Genomic DNA, 17,780 nt, shown 5'->3' with positions numbered 1-17,780 from the left:
TATAGCGTGAGAGTAAAAGAGAGAGGGACAGAGAGAGGGACAGAGAGAGAGGGAGATGGTGAGAGGGACAGAAATAGAGAGAGGCATTTAGAAAGAGAGAGAGAGAGTGAGGAAGCAGAGCTACAGGGCGATGGTCTTTTCCATCGTCTGTGTTTGATCTGGGATTCCTCAAGTGTTCCAGCGCTGAAACATCTTCATCTCGATCTGTCAGAGGGAGGGACGGAGAGAGAGAGAGAGAGAGAGAGAGAGAGAGAGGAGAGAGGGAGGCAAGGAGAAAGATGGAGAGAAAGGGAGGGAGAGTGCAAGCAACCGAGAGAGAAAGGGAGAAGGAGAGGTGAAGAGGATACGAGAGACAGATAGATTGAGGGAGGGAGGGCGTGAGGGAGGGAGAGAGATAGAGAGAGAGAGAGAGAGAGAGAGAGGAGGGACCTCCTCTGATGTTGCTCAGTGTAAAGTGTGATGCTTCTATAAATACCTGCCCTGAATTTTCTAAAGTAACACAGACCCAGCACCACCATGCACGTTCACACACACACACACACTTTGTTGTAAAGCGTCTCATCTTTTCATCACCTACATTCAGACTGGAGAATTAGCTCCTGTGAGAAGCACCACTGTGTGGTACAAGTCAGCTCCTACTGGCTTGCTGATCCATCACTACTCTGTCACACTGTATAATACCTGTCTCCTACACAACCACGTTTAATCCCTTTACTGTTGCATGCGCATACTGTGTGATGGTGTGTGTGTAATTGTGTGTGTTAGTCAGTATCGGATAGTGTGTGCTTGTCAATTACAGGCCACAATATATGAAATATGGGGAGGTCCAGATTTTCATTAGAAGGGTTTCTTGCTGCTAAGACTAGCATGATGTAATCTTCTCAGCGAGTCACTGAACTGGATCCAATATGACAGCAGCTAACTATCATATAACAGATACAGTAGTAGACAGGAACACTGCAGCTGCAGAATAGACTACATCAAATAATAAGGGAAGTATAGTGTGATTGTTGAGTGGTTTAACACCAGCTATGAGGGTCTAACATCCATTCTCCTCTGTCAGCTACTCTCTCCAACTCTCTGAGAAAACAGGCAGAAAAAAAAGATACTGCAAAGAATTACCATGGTAACCGCTCCTGATTGGCGCAGTTCTCTCTCCATGCCGATCCCTACCCAGAATCCCCTCTGGTCCACGGGCGTTTGGAGGCAGCTCCCAGAAGGCAGAGCGTTGCAAGGTTAAGTCATTCCTTTGTGTCTGGATTACCCGCCAGGTTTCTCACAGGCGACCTGTGTTTCTCTGTCCCTGAGAGTGTGTGTTTGTTTAGCAGTGTGTTTATGTGCATATAGGTGTGTTTGGGTGTGTATATGAGAGAGAATGTTTTTTGGGGGGGCTGTAGATGTGTGTGTATATGTGAGAAGAAGAATGCTTGTGTGTGAGTAGGTGCGAGAGTGTGAGTGTTGGTGTGTACATGAGAAAGAGTGTTAAGTGTCTTGTGTGTAAAGGCCTTCAACAACTTCAACTTAGACGGCTCTTTCTTTTTCTTCATCTAGTAGGACTTCTGTCTCTCTATCTCTTTATCAGATACCTCCCCCTCTATAGCCCCCACCACTGTCTAGCTCTCTCTCTCACACACACACACATACACCTCATGTGTGAAACACAGACATGGCTGAGCATGCTGAAGGTGTGTGTGTGTATGTTGTGACGACACTGACTTCACTTAACACCTCTGGTGAAACACACTCTTTACATCTACCTATCTGTCTGTGTGTCTGTTTGTCTCAGTAACTCTAGCCTGACAGAATTCTAGAGCAGATTCACAGAAGAGAAGTCACCTCTGGATGTGGTCAGACAGGCAAGAAATACACAAGTAAACACACAGACATACACACACATACACACTCTTTATCACTTCGTCTCTCTCTTTTTCTATCATAACACATTATCATGAACCTGACACACCCAAATATAGAGATAGACAGAGGCAGAGAGGAAGAGGAAAGGGTGAAGAGGAGGATAAGTGATGAGTGTATGCTGGCTGACAGCTATGCCCTTTGAGAAGAAAATACGGCTGTTTGATTGGCTGATGCATGGGACATCCTGACTGGATGTTTGCCCTGTGCTCTGAGCCAATGACTGGTTTGTTTGAGCATGTCCAGAAGCATGTCCAGAACAAATGACCAAGATCAATGAGACAGGATGGAGAGATGGAGAAAGAATGCAGAAAGGAAGAGATGAAAAGGAAGACACACAGAAAGTAAGTAAAAGGGATTGAGATAGACAGAAAAAGTTAGAGGGGGGAAGAGAGGAATATAGGAATGCAACTTCAATGTGGACGATTTATATACTGCAGGGAAAACTCATGATAAAACACACATGGATACGTGCGCACGTACGGCTTTACAACTTAGTAGATCAACAGAGTTCTTAAACCAGCAAAGCTACAGACTCATGTGAACTGGAGCGGACTGGATGGAGCTCACTAGTGACCATAGCCCCCCCTTCACACCAACCCACCCACAAACACACACCCAGACACACACACACACATATGCATGCAGGCACACACACCCAGACACACACATGCATGCACACACACCCAGACACACACACACACACACATTGGTGCTACTGTCACTCCTGCTAATTTCTTGCAGAAGCTCTAGAATTTCTGGTCATCAAGGCCCATTTCAGCCAATCAGGGACCTGTCACAACTTTGTCTAAGTGCTCTGCTTAGGTAAAGCTAAACGTGATATTTGAAGATTAAAATTGTTGTATGAATATGGAATGTCCAATATATATGTTGGCTGTGCAGTGCATATGTGTGTGTGACTGCAAGCCAGAGGGCAGGTCAATGGATAAAGGACGATTCCAGACATTATATAAAAAAATTAAAAAGACAAATCTAATTAGAAGAACATGAGTCAGTTAACGCCTCCATCACATCTTAAAACACTTCTTTCAACAAGATGTCTTTCAGTTGGAGCATTTAAAACAGTGTTGCTTCTGAACCAGCCTCAGTCCAGAGCTGGACCTGCCTCAATCTCCCTGCTCTCTGATTAAGTCTCCACACACTCTCTCATCAAGACACAAATTGAATTTATATTCCCTGGAGGGATGTACGTGTGTGTGTGTGTATGTGTGTGTGTGTGTATGTGTGTGGGTTCTCTATAATCTGTACACGCCTCCCTCATCCTCCGTTTTGTCTAACCTGCCAGTCAAAAGCAGGGGGAGTGAAATGTCACAGAAAGAGAGAGAAAAGAGAGAGAAACCAGGGGAAGCTGGGAGAGAAAGACCTTCTCTAATGGGAGTCAGGTGGCTGAGCGGTGAGGGAATCGGGCTAGTAATCCGAAGGTTGCCAGTTCGATTCCCGGTCATGCCAACTGACGATGTGTCCTTGGGCAAGGCACTTCACCCTGCTTGCCTCGGGGGAATGTCCCTGTATTCACTGTAAGTCGCTCTGGATAAGAGTGTCTGCTAAATGACTAAATGTAAATGTAAATGTAATGTTGCTCTGTGTAAAGAGTTAGGTCTGTTAATGTAGAAAAATGTGACACACTCACATCTACGCACAATGTTGGTGATCGGATAACATCTTAATTACTTATAATGAAGATCCCTCCAGCCCATCTAGACAGACAAGAACCACAAATAGCCTCATCAGGAATTAACACGCACGAACACACCCTCAAAACACACAGCAGTTCCAGGCCCATTGGCAGAGCAGAGAGGGAGGATGGTATAACACACACACACCCACAAGCACACACATACACAGGGGAAGGTATTATCACTGAAGTAAACATGGTTATCACCTGATGAGGCGGAGTAGAAACAGCTGTCCACAGCCTTCCAGTGTGGAGAATAAATACACAACTACGACCACTCGATCCAAATGTTGAGGTTTATTTGAAACCCACGGTCAGTAAATGTACATGGAAACACTGTGTATAAAGAACCCCCCCCCGTCTCCCAATCCTTCCCAGTGCACATACTGGTGGAGGGTGTGTGTGTGTGTGTCAGTACCTCCCCTCCACCCCCAGCTCATGCTCAGCAGCTTGTTCAATGGCCCGGTGGACGACCCTAACTTCTTCCTGGGTCAAAGTTCGCTCCATGTGGCGGTAGACGATTCTGTAGCAGTGGCTCTGTCTCTGGGTCCTGGAGGGAGGGAGGAAGGGGGTACTTTAGTGGATGAGAGGTATTCGAATTTGTGTCACGTGTCTTGTTGTCCTGCTTGTCCTCAGAGAGAAGGGTAGGTCAGATATGGAATATTCTAATACGACTGTATTATGGACACAAACACATGTAAACACGGCCACACATACACACACGACCCCCTGACTGGGGAATATGTGAATGAGAACAGAGAGAAGAGAAGGATGGGGCGGGGGGGGAGTGAGAGAGCAGTGGCAGTAGTGTATTTTAGTGATATAAGACCTCAGAAGACACATGTAGCCTGCACTTGGTGTGCGTGTGATGTGTGTTGTAGAACATGTGCGTGTGTATTGTTGAACATGTGCGTGTGTCTTGGTATGTGTATGTGAAGAGTGTCTCTGAACACCACAGAAAGCAAAATTGCTGAGGAGAGGATGTGTGAGTCTGGGGATTTCTACCAACCTCTCCATTGGCGCCTTGTGTCGTCCCACACACACAAGCACACACACACACACAAGCACATACACACACACATACAAGCACATACACATTACAACTCTAATTTGGTAACTTCAAATCAGCCTCTTCCTGTGAAGTCACACACAATGAAGAAGATTCCGTCTCCATTTATACCAATGTGTGTGTGTGTGAGCGTGTGTGTTTGTGTGAAGCAGAGCAGACCTGCACCTCATTACCAACAGAACAGATGAGAGAGAAGCGAGGAGAGGCGAGGAGGAGGAGAAGGGAGGAGAAAAGGGAGCAGGAGGAGAGAAGTAAGGAGGAGGAGGAGAAGAGAGGAAGGTCTGGAGACTGGCCTGATGTTTAATCGGAAGCACTTGAGGTTAAACGACAGCCGATCCCCTCTTTTCATCTCCCGTCTCTCTCTCACTGAGACAGGAGGATAGATTACATTTTTCCATCTTTTCACGCCGTGACTGAGTACAGATGGTCCTTGGAATAGTGAGGGAGGGGGTGTACTAGGGCAGGGGGAGGAGGAAGACGCGATGGAGAGGGGGAGGTAGGAGAGGGGGAGGAGGGAAAGTGAGAGGAGAGAGAGGAGGATGAGGAAGAGGGGGAGGAGGGAGAGGGGGAGGAGGGAGAGGGGGAGGAGGAAGAGGGGGAGGAGAGAGAGGGGGAGGAGGAAGAGGGGAAGGAGGAAGAAGTGGTAGACTGTATATGAAAGAAGAGGCTCCATCCCTCATAACCCCCTCCCTTAACCTGGGAGGGTGACCTCCAACACATTGGGAGGTGTGTGTGTATGCATGTGTGAGCCTGACTGTCAGATGATGAAAGATCATCTGTTTAGCTGTGGAGAGATATAATTGGTGTGTGTGACCTCACAAGACAAGGAAACACCAGGTGAAGAGAAATCAATTAACCCAACAGGGAGAGGGAGGAGGGAGAGATGGAATGAGGGAGGAAAGGGAAATAGATGGAGGGAGTATTAGAGAGACAGATAGAGAAAAGGAAATAAAGCGAGTTGGCACGAGAGAAAAAGAGAGAGAAATAGAGAGGGAGGGGTGAAATGCCAAATATAGATGAGTTTTTTAAATTAACAGTCAGTGAGGATGATGCTGTGGAAAGTGCCAGAAACACAGACAGTTACTGACCTCCACACACACATCATACTGTTGCTGACTTTCCTTCTCTCCCTATTCCTCTCTTTTTGACTCTGAATCCCTGTTCTTCTACCCCCATCACCTGCTCTATCAATATATACTCAGTATAGTACAGCAGTATAGTATAGTATTGTAGTACAGTAGTACAGTATACTAGTATAGTATAGTACAGTAGTGTAATAAAGTAGTATAGTATAGTACAGTTGTATAGCACAGTAGTATAGTATAGTACAGTATTTTAATAAAGTAGTATAGTATAGTAGTATAGTACAGTACAGTAGTATAGCACAGTAGTATTGCATAGTACAGTAGTATAGTATAGTAGTACAGTACAGTAGTATAGTATAGTAGAATAGTACAGTACAGTACAGAGGTATAGTAGTATTGTATGGTCAGGTAGTATAGTAAAGCAATATAGTCACATGCTGTTTTAGAAGCAGCCTTCCATCCCTTCCCAGGTGATAATGGAAAAATAAATTATTCAGAGATGGAGAGAGAACATCGAAAAGATAATCAATAGCATTTGGCAACGTCGAAGGCCTAGTTAGAGAAATGACATTTGTTGTTTCTGTCCCTCTCTCCTCTCCTCCCTCTCTCCTCTCCTCCCTCTCTCCTCTCCTCCCTCTCTCCCCCTCCGGTCTGTCTAGGCAGAGGCAGAGACAGAGTCTGACATTTCAATGCGTTAGCACAGGTGTTCAATAATTCACCAGACTGAAGCACAACAGCGATACCCACACAACAACTGGTTTTACTGGAGCAGCCTCCTGGTTATTGGCCTGCTGGCTACATTTACATGTAGGCTGGAAGAAGAAGGTGAAGAGGAAAAGGGCAGAGAACATGGGCAGCGTATATGAGATAAATGAGTCGTTACAGACACAATAGTCTAATGTCTAACTAGCTTGAGGGTAAATAAATAAATAAGTGGGCACACTATGTGATCCATTGACCCATTCAGTAATCACTTATTGGACACTCAAACACATGTACAGGAACGGACACAGTCAATGACGATGTATAATCTCATTATAAAAGCAGGGTGTGAGTGCAGGGTGGAGATGTGGAGAACACAGATTCACATTTAGAGAGGCCTTTAACCGACTAAAGGATATTACACAAATCTCTTTCTCAGACACACATTCACGCACACACACCCACACATGTGCGCAAACACAACACACACAAGTGTGCACAAACACAACACGCAAGTGTGCGCAAACACAACACACACACGTGTGCACAAACACAACACACACACTTGTGCGTCCACTCAAGCCTATAAATCATTCCCAAAGGGGGTCCAGCAGAGTAGTGAGGAGCACTCAGAACCTGCTCCATCTCTGCAGGAGACATCTGACACACACACATCAAGACAGAAAACAAAGTACACATGCACACATAAACAAATGTACCTTTTACCTTCTACTTGTGAGTGAATCCAACACCCACACACTACAGTGTATTTTCTCTCTCTACTATTTTTAAAAGCCTTTATCGTATTATGAGTCATGTTTTGCTTTCCACGTAGCAGCCCCGGCTCTGTGTTCCTGTGGATTCAGAAACAGGAAGCTGTTTGGACCTGTCTGTTTCACTCTCAATGAAAGAACCAATACTACATCCCTATTAGCATATATTACCATTCCTTTGGACTCCGTCTCCTCCCCCAATCACCTTTCTCTCCCTCTCTTTTTTTCTTGCTGTTGTTCTATGAGATTGGGTAATTTTGCTGCATCAAATAGGGCTTCTCATATCAAAACACTCAAACAAAGCCTGTGAGACACACACCCCCACACACACACACATACACTCACACATAGCCAAACTAGCTGGGGCCATGTGGTCTGCCTGACAGTTCTGTAGGAAAAGACAGGATCACACTGTTCTGAAGAGAGATGGAGGGAGAGACTGTGGAAGGGAAAGATAGATGGATGGATGGAGAGGTGGAGGCTAGGACAGGGGTGTAGGGTTTCCTTCAGAGAGAGGGAGAGAGAGAGGAGAGTGAGAAAGAGAGAGGGAGAGAAGAGAAAGACAGAGGGGAAAGAGAGAGGATAGAGAGAGAGAGAGAGAGAGAGAGCGAGAGAGTGAGTGAGTGAGAAAGGGATGCTGCAGCAGTAAAAGCAGTTAGAAAAGCCTGTCTGTGAATCTGAGAGGAGAAAGCTGGAGTAACATGACACTCCCTGATGGAGGGAGTTTAGAGAGGGGGGAGGAAGAGGAGAGAGAGGGAGGCCAGAGGGGGTATGAGAAGAGAGCATGGGAGAGGAAGTTCCAAGGGAGGAGGAGAGATGGATGAAAAACATCTGCCATTAAGCCCCCCCCACCCCGCTCCTCCACCCATTTCTTTCTCTTCTCTCTCCTGCACTCCCTGTACAGCCCCACCCACCCTCCCTCTCTCTCTCTCCTTCCTCCTCCATCCTTTTCACACACCCACCCTCTGTCTTTCTCTCCCTCCACCTCCATCCTCCCCCCTCACCCCCACCCCCTCCACCTCTCCTCTCTCCCCCACCCCTTCCACCCTTCTCTTTCTTCTCCTTTTGTAAGCGGATTTGTCTCAGACCTGGCGCTCATTCCTGATGGAATGATTAAGGGCGGTAGAGAAGAAAGAGAGAAACCTGTTCCCTTCATCAATATTGGCGTGGAACAAAGGTGACAGACCAATCAATCTGCATCCGGTTAAACACTTCTGATTGGCTGGCTAGACCGCAGGCAGACGCCATACTTCCTGTTCAATCCCACTGCTAGGCTGGATAACTGAGGAGCTAGGAGGTGGAGGGGATAGGAGGCTAACAGCTAGGAGACAAAATAGTGTCTGGTTATGACCTGGGGCACAGCCTAGACAGAACACTTTGTACAGAAGATGTAACAATGTAAAGTTAGCTTCTAATAGAATCCCACCCCCTCTCTTTCTCTGTGTCCTCCTGTGTTTTAAGGCCCTGGATTTTTCCTCTTGGAGAACGACTAGCAGAGACAAATCATATGTTCCTAATGAAAGACACAGCGAGAGAAATTCTCTAATGATGAGAGGAGGGGTGGAATACGGAGGGGGGATGGAGGGGCTAGAGGCTCACGACAAGAGACAGAACGTAAATTATTAAGTTTTCTGTCACAGAAGAGAGGAAGCATGTCTATCAATGGAGAATTTGGGGGATGGAGGGACAGAGAGATAGAGGGATGGAGGGAGAGATGACAATGATGAGTATTCCCTTGTTCAAGAGCAAATATAGCCTCCCACAGAGTTGTGGGATACAGAAAAGGAGGTTAGATGTTGAGTACGAACAAAACATGCACAGTGTGCCTGTGTGTGAGAGTGCTCATTTGATGTGGGTGTGAGCGAAGGAGAGATGGGAGATAAATAACACGTTTTAAAAACAAGGAGACGGAGTGAGAATCAAAGAGGAGTGTCTGTGCGGTGAAGACAGGAAGGAGGCCGAGAGACACCAAGAAAGACTGCAGAGAAAGAGAGAGACAGAGCCCCCCCCCCCCCCTCTCTCTCTCTCTCTCTCTCTCTCCCCCTCTACATCCTTCTCTCTACACGTGTGTGTGTGTGTGTTTGGTGTGTGTAGGTCAGTAAGGGGTAAATCCCCCCCTCCCTCCAAAGTATGATTGAATTCAGCCTGCAGGACAGAGAAACATATTACTGTGGGGGTTGAGAGAGACCAGGGCATACACACAGTTAGCTCACTCTGTCTCGCACACACACACACACACACACACACACACACACACACACACACACACACACACACACACACACACACACACACACACACACACACACACATCATGGCAGTCTATACATTTATACTCCCACTCAAACATCCATCCATCAGAAATCAAACAGGAAGTGCCCCACAGCCTCATCCAATACTTCCTGCTGGGACTAAAAGTCAATGCCCTCGATAACAAAGCCAACTATTTGGAAGCACCCTCGGAAGCACCCGCTGTGGTTTGATAGCTATCAAATATGGATTTCTAAATACTGCAAATGCCATTATATTTCCTGCAAGACAGATGTGTGACACTTGTGTCACACATTTGTGACACACAAGTGTGTGTGTGTGGGCCTGTATGTTGTTTGTGTAGTACTCCCTTTTAAGCCACCTGTTAAATGAGACAACACACTTTTTTCAGCATGTGGCGTATGTATGTATGTATATATGTATGTATGTATGAATGTGGGACTGTATATGTGTAAGTGTGTGTGTGCGTATGTGTTTGCGTGTGTGTATGTGTGTGTAGAGTCACTGCTGCCAGCTCATAATTAATAGTTCATACAAGGTGTGTCTGGGTGAGTGTGACAGCCTCTATTCATCTCACCTGGAGCCACTACCACAGAGAGAGAGGAGGGGTGGAGAGACTACCACAGAGAGAGAGGAGGGGTGGAGAGACTACCACAGTGAGAGAGGAGGGGTGGAGAGACTACCACAGTGAGAGAGGAGGGGTGGAGAGACTACCACAGAGAGAGAGGAGGGGTGGAGAGACTACCACAGAGAGAGAGGAGGGGTGGAGAGACTACCACAGAGAGAGAGGAGGGGTGGAGAGACTACCACAGTGAGAGAGGAGGGGTGGAGAGACTACCACAGTGAGAGAGGAGGGGTGGAGAGACTACCACAGTGAGAGAGAGGGGTGGAGAGAGGGATGGAGGGAGAGATGGAGGGATGGAGAGAGTGATGGGGAGAGATGGAGAGTGATGGGGGAGAGATGGAGGGATGGAGAGAGTGATGGGGGGAGATGGAGAGAGTGATGGGGGAGAGATGGAGAGAGTGATGGGGGAGAGATGGAGGGATGGAGAGAGTGATGGGGGGAGATGGAGAGAGTGATGGGGGAGAGATGGAGGGATGGAGAGAGTGATGGGGGGAGATGGAGAGAGTGATAGGGGAGAGATGGAGGGATGGAGAGAGTGATAGGGGAGAGATGGAGGGATGGAGAGAGTGATGGGGGAGAGATGGAGGGATGGAGAGAGTGATGGGGGGAGGGAGAAATGGAGGCGGGTGGTCCTCCAGCGTGAGTATTTCTCACAATGATAACTCTGTATAGCTTGTGTGTGTGTGTTGAATACAAATCGGCATGTCGTCACTATTATCTGAAAAAAACTAAGCTTTACTGGATCCTGCTTCCACCCCATCTCTCTAACTCTCTCTAACTCTCTCTAACTCTCTCTAACTCTCTCTCTCTCACTTTCTCTCTCTCCCACCAGAATTACCACCAGCAGGATCCATACTCTACAGTCAACACAGCTCTACTACAGAATATCATCTAGGTTCTCTAACTGACTACAAAGAACACATGAACACAGACAATGTTCTAAAACTAGCTCATCAGGTGGTCTGCTGGACAGATGTTGTTCCAGAACTGTTCTAAGGTCAGTTGGAGTTTCCACTCTCTAAAGGTTAGTGTGATCAAATGGTGGACCAGCACATATCGGATCATTGGCCGTGACCTCATCTGACCCCTCTGTTTGCAGTCGCCCAACGACACTCATTACCCATGATGCAGTGGGAGGGTATGTAGATGAGCTTGACATCTAGCAGGTGATTGGTTCAGAGCTGGATAATACCCCTACAGTTATCTCAGTGAATTATTTAGGGTCTATTTATTTTATCGCTGCCGGTTTCGACATTGATCTTTCCGTGGCATTAATTGCTTGTTAAACGTTGTACTTGCCCTTTCTAAAGAGATAGAATCTTCCCCGTTCCAGTTTAACTGTTTCTAGTCTGTCTGTCTTACTCTGGGTGCTTCTATGATGCACAAGCCACTTGTTGATAGAGCTCTTCCTCTCCCTCTGAACACTCCATGACCTTCATGGATAAATATCAACCATTGAGTTAATTAGTTAAAATGAATGATAGTATATCTATAATTATGCCCTCCTAATAATGACACATTGCGACAGGACACACACACCGTCACTCAATCGCTATCTTCTGTGTGTGTGTGATGTGTGTTGTGTGTGTGATGTGTTGTGTGTGAGAGATGGAGTGTGTGTGTGTGAGCGAGTGTGCTTGTCAGAAGCAATAACACACATACACAAGCACTGAAACAAACACATACACTCACCTCCCTCACCAGGTACACACACATATTTACACACACCAGTTGCATTGTGGGTATTCTCCGTGGCGGGCGCCATAAATGTTTAATCTGACGTTGGTCGGCGTTCCTGGAGATCAATACAACCCTGCCATGCAGCAAGGAGTTATGGGTGATTGTGTGGACAGGAGTGCAGCACGGTGTTATTGAGGTCAGGTCTGTGTCTGTGAGGATGAACGGCACGAACGTGTGTATGTGTGATCGCTAAGGTGTGTGGGAACACGTGTGTGTGTGTACATGTGTGTGTTTGTGTGATTTCCTCTGAGCCTTTTAAACCCACGGCTGGCTCCCTCCCTCTATTTGCATAAACAGATGAATTGAGCGATCAAACACGCCGCTCGCCAATCGTCCCCGCCCGCCATTTTGTGCCTTCCAATTATCGTCGGGGTCAGTCATTGTGATTGGAGCTGAGAGCGAGCGGGCCGCCGGGCCCCGCTGGGCGCCACCACTGATCTGAAACCTCATAAGTAAACCAGGGGGGTGTGAGGGGCACACGGGACAGGAGGGAGGAGGTGGAGTGGTGGGGCTGGCTGGCTGGCAGAGGTGGAGCAAGAATCAGTAACCAGAATCTATGACCGCCCCCCCCCCCCCTGCCCCTCCCCCTCCCCTCCTAAGGCCTTTAACCAAACACTGCTACCCAGAAGCCCTAGCTGCTAATTAGTGCGCCCCTGTAGCAAATGGATCCAGCTTTTCCCCCAGCAGGGTCCAAAGGGAGTGTGTGTGTGTGTGACGTGTGTGTGTGTGTGTGTGTGTGTAAAGGGGGGGATTGGGCAGAGGCACTAGGCACCAGGATTCCTGTGTCTGAGGTTTAACCACCTCAAACACACACACGCACACAGACATACTCGCATGGACATACACACACACCAATGTCAATAAGCCCACAGACCCTTAGGAGAGTGATTGTAAACTGGATATCCTTCCTGAGCCTGATACATGCACACACAAACACTCATACACACACACTCATACACACACACACTCGTAAATACAGACAAAATACTTTTAGGAACCATTTTATCATCAACAGTTTTTGGTCTCTGTTGCAGATTCAGGACTGGCATGAAACAACAAGACTGTCGACCGTGCATGTATCCTGACCTTGATGACACTATTAAGACCTTAACCAGGACCCAGCCAACATCTTCATAAGCATAAGCTAACACGTTAAGTGTCCATCTTTCGTGATGTTGCTAAGTTTGAGAAACAGAGTGAGAGAAATACCAATGCCGACACGACCAAGCGAATGTAACCCTAGCCATAATCTCAACCTCTTCTAACCTCTTCTCCTTGTCCTTCCCTGGTCTGAGTGTGTCTATGGTTCACAGGGAGGATATGATGTGGACTCAGGGGAACAGCTTCGTGCCATTAGCTCTTGGTTGGATGCATTAAGCCAGCTCTGACCAGACTGGAAATAACGCTGGGACAGGAAGGGCCGGGCAGCCATTAAACCAAGAAGGAGAGGGAGACGGACTGACGGACAGTTTGTGTTTCATTATGTGGGTGTGAGTGAGTGGGAAGAGTGTGTGTGAATGTGTGTGTACATGCGTTAGAGAAAGTGAATGTGTCCTAATGTGTGTGTTTCTGCTTGGCTGGGTCTAAACCGCGGAGCAACATTACCAGGAAGGTGTGTGTGTGTGTGTGTATAATGGAGGGCTGGAGGTACTATTGTCTATTTGCCATGTTCCTCATCATCACTTTCAAAAACACCATGAATAGAACTCACCAGGATTCTCATTCCAACATAAAATGACAGGCCTTATCTAATCAATTACCTGCAAGCTTGGTAAGATGAGTGTGTGTGTGTTTGAAAAGCCAAAAGGTGCTTGGTGTGCCAGGGGGTTGTGTTTAGGAAAACAATAGGTTGTTGTATGCTGATTCTCAAGGCGCACCCATTGTTAGTGGGAGGATGCAGATTGCTTTCAGCCACGCTATTTAGAAGGATGCAGGCAGGGATTGGGTGATGAAAGATAATAGAGATAGAGAGAGAGAGACAGAGAGATAGTCAGAGAGAGAGAGACAGAAACAGAGAGAGACAGAGACAGCTGTCATTGAGTGATTGAGGAGAAGAATACAGCAAATCTCTGTGCAATCAACAATCTGGCAAGGTAACCCCCTCCCCCCACACCTCACCCCTACGACACACACACACACACACACAAGGGCCTGCATGACCTAACACTCATCCTTCCAACACACACAAAATACTACCTCCAAATGGTCCTCTATCTCCTAAAGCTCTGCTGCACCTCTATCTTCTGAAACTCTGCTGCACCTCTATCTTCTGTAGCTCTGCTGCACCTCTATCTTCTGTAGCTCTGCTGCACCTCTATCTTCTGAAGCTCTGCTGCACCTCTATCTTCTGTAGCTCTGCTGCACCTCTATCTTCTGTAGCTCTGCTGCACCTCTATCTTCTGTAGCTCTGCTGCACCTCTATCTTCTGTAGCTCTGCTGCACCTCTATCTTCTGAAGCTCTGCTGCACCTCTATCTTCTGAAACTCTGCTGCACCTCTATCTTCTCTAACTCTGCTGCACCTCTATCTTCTGTAGCTCTGCTGCACCTCTATCTTCTGTAGCTCTGCTGCACCTCTATCTTCTCTAACTCTGCTGCACCTCTATCTTCTGTAGCTCTGCTGCACCTCTATCTTCTGTAGCTCTGCTGCACCTCTATCTTCTGAAACTCTGCTGCACCTCTATCTTCTGAAGCTCTGCTGCACCTCTATCTTCTGTAGCTCTGCTGCACCTCTATCTTCTGTAGCTCTGCTGCACCTCTATCTTCTGTAGCTCTGCTGCACCTCTATCTTCTGAAGCTCTGCTGCACCTCTATCTTCTGTAGCTCTGCTGCACCTCTATCTTCTGAAACTCTGCTGCACCTCTATCTTCTGAAACTCTGCTGCACCTCTATCTTCTCTAACTCTGCTGCACCTCTATCTTCTGAAGCTCTGCTGCACCTCTATCTTCTGTAGCTCTGCTGCACCTCTATCTCCTAAAGCTCTGCTGCACCTCTATCTCCTAAAGCTCTGCTGCACCTCTATCTTCTGTAGCTCTGCTGCACCTCTATCTTCTGAAGCTCTGCTGCACCTCTATCTTCTGAAACTCTGCTGCACCTCTATCTTCTGAAACTCTGCTGCACCTCTATCTTCTGTAGCTCTGCTGCACCTCTATCTTCTGTAGCTCTGCTGCACCTCTATCTTCTGTAGCTCTGCTGCACCTCTATCTTCTGAAGCTCTGCTGCACCTCTATCTTCTGAAACTCTGCTGCACCTCTATCTTCTGAAACTCTGCTGCACCTCTATCTTCTCCACTATCCTGTTCTGGAATCCTCCCCTCTCGCCCCGGGGAGGGTAAAGCTCAGTAGTCAGAGCATTTCACTGCAGATCAAGAGGTTGCAGGTTCAAATCTCCCCTGTACAGTACACCACTTTGGATAAAAGCATCAGCTAAATGAATAAAGAAATGAAAACATTTCTTTCACTTTCCTCTCTCGTCCCATGCCCTCCTCTCACATCTCACCTCTAAGGAAGATAAATATCTTCATCATCATCATCTCTATCATGTCTCCCAGATACAGGATTGTTTCTCTTGGGTTTCTGCTGCCTGTGTGTGTGTGTGTCTGTGTGTGTGTATATATTAATCTTCTCCTCTTGTTTGTCTCTCTATTCCCAATACTATCCTCCCTCAATTCATTGTGACCTTTCAGGATAGATCTGCAAGATTTTTTCTCTCTATCTCCCTCCCTTTCTCTGTCTCTTCCCTGGATCTTTCCTTCTTGCCCCTCTCTCTAACCTTTTCTGTCAACCTCTTATATCCCCCTCCCTCCCTCCCTCTCTCCCTCTCTCCCTCTCTCTCTCTCTCTCTCTCCCTCTCTTTGTCTGGCTCCCTCTCTCTCCTTGTCTGACACAAACACAAGTTTTCTTCATGTTAGCCACTAATTGTCTGCTGGTCTGACAAAAAGAAGTGCAGAGAGGAACAGACAGATATTTTGCTTCCTCCTGGAGCAAAAATACAGATGTAGAGGCTATTATACTCCCTGCTTCCCTTCTCTCTTCACACCCTCTCAGTCAGACAGTGACCCCTGACCCCTGTGTTCTGAACAAAGTCTTCAGAGACGGGGAAGTTGGGGTGACAGCACTTGGACAGCATGTCTGTGTCAGTGTTGTTTGTAAATTATGATTGTTGAATGTGTCACAGTGTTGGTTCTGTTTGTCCAGCTGAATGTGAAATATGCTGGAGAGAGGGGGGGGGGAGGGAGAGTTAGAGAGAAGAGAGAGGGAGAGAGAGTTTGTCAGTATTTGACTCTGGATTCTGTTCTAATTACTGCATTGATCCAATCTCAGAATGGCCCTCAGCCTCTCTACCTCTTTTCATCCCTCTCTCATTCACTCACTCCACACCCCGCGTCTCTCTCTCTTCTCCTTACTTCTCCCCTCCCTCCTCTGTCCTCTCTCTCCTGCCCTCCAGATGTATCTTTGGGTAAGGACCATCTCCAGTCCTCAGAGATCGAACTTAATCAGTAGACACACTCATCTTTCTCCTCTCCTCTCCCTCTCCGTTTCCCCTCACATTCCACTATTTCCTCTCCTTTCTTAGCCACCTAGTCTCCTTGCTTCTTCTCTCCATCATGTCTTCCTCCTCGTCTCCTGCCTCTCCCCTTCTCGAAAACACTTACCACAGTGGAACAACAACCTCTTTCCTCTGTGTCACACAGCATACTTCACAAACAACAAAAGCACTTATTACCACCCTCTCCATTTCTCTCCATTCCATAGCCCTCTCACCCCATTGTACTCCACCTCTCATCGCCCTCCTCTCACATTTTAACACATCCCCAGATGGGTGGATGAGGCGAGGAGAGCTAAAATAGTGTAGTAATAGCTGTCTAAATACCGGTAGATCTCTACTATCATTTGACACTTTCTCTCTTCTGCTCGCTTTTTCTCCTCCTCTCTAACCCTCTCTCTCAGTCTCTCCCATTTGTATCTCCCCAAGGGAATCGGTTAACATAGAAATAGTATTTTCTAGGTGCATGGTAAGTCCCCTACCTCACTCTCTCTCTGTCTCTCCTTTCATCACTCTCTCATCTTCTTGTAATGTGTTTGTTTAACGTGTTCAGTTAATGTAAATAAAATAAAAGCAGTATTATGTAGGTATCACCCTGGGCTGGGGGGCTGGACGGGGGTGTTCGGTCTTTGTGACCCCAACACTCCATTATCCCCAGATTACCCAGCGGGCCCTGGAGGCGATGTTATAAATCTCCTGCCACGCTCTTGCGCCAGTCTCCTACACTCACATAGGAACCATAAAACACTGCCAGTTAGGAGACTCAAGGGGCTAGCTAGCACACTAACATGAGTAGCATGGCTAGCACAGCAATACCAGCCTGTATCAGGCAGCTAACTTGCTAATAGAAACATCTATTAGAGCCAGGGCTTGCTACAAGCTAGAACCAACTGATAGTATGGGGGTAGGCCTGCTGCTAACTAGCACGCTAACAGAAGCCTGTGCTGTATCTTAAGCTAGACATGATCACTGTCAGCTGTCATGCTAACAGAGCCCTGTACACGAGAGCTATGCTAAGTTAGGCCGCATTAACTGGCTTAGTCTGTCTGTCTTCACACACAACACAACACACACACTGATCAAAAACAACAACAACATCTGCATTTTACAACCCCAATATCCCTATGAGCTGAGGTTGTAACACTGTGTATGCGGTACACACACCCACACACACACACACTACCGCCAAGCTACGAGGACGACTTCCTGGCAAGCCTGTCAGTTTGACTGACAGCCCGCCCGACTTCCCAAATTAATCCTCCAAGATTACATCTGACAGTGTTACTGACCAATAAATGCAGATTTGTGAGGTATTATAGGAGCCATCAACATTGATTTGTACCACTGGGGCGCACCACAGGA

General features: G+C 47.1%; 1 protein-coding gene across 1 annotated transcript in view; it reads right to left on the bottom strand.

Moving 5' to 3' along the window:
• Positions 1-3,936: 3,936 nt before the first annotated feature.
• Positions 3,937-17,780, bottom strand: part of fars2 (phenylalanyl-tRNA synthetase 2, mitochondrial) — a 74,536-nt gene continuing 60,692 nt past the window's right edge. Inside the window, exon 4 of the mRNA XM_067251339.1 lies at positions 3,937-4,160. Coding sequence (XP_067107440.1) covers positions 4,022-4,160 — 139 coding nt within the window. The 3' untranslated portion in view covers positions 3,937-4,021. The remainder of the gene's footprint in view (positions 4,161-17,780) is intronic.

Source organism: Osmerus mordax, chromosome 15 (genome assembly GCF_038355195.1).
Source record: "Osmerus mordax isolate fOsmMor3 chromosome 15, fOsmMor3.pri, whole genome shotgun sequence".
Lineage (NCBI taxonomy): Eukaryota > Metazoa > Chordata > Actinopteri > Osmeriformes > Osmeridae > Osmerus > Osmerus mordax.
The sequence above is the reverse complement of the archived record's forward strand: the minus strand, read 5'-3'. Positions and strand labels throughout refer to the sequence as shown.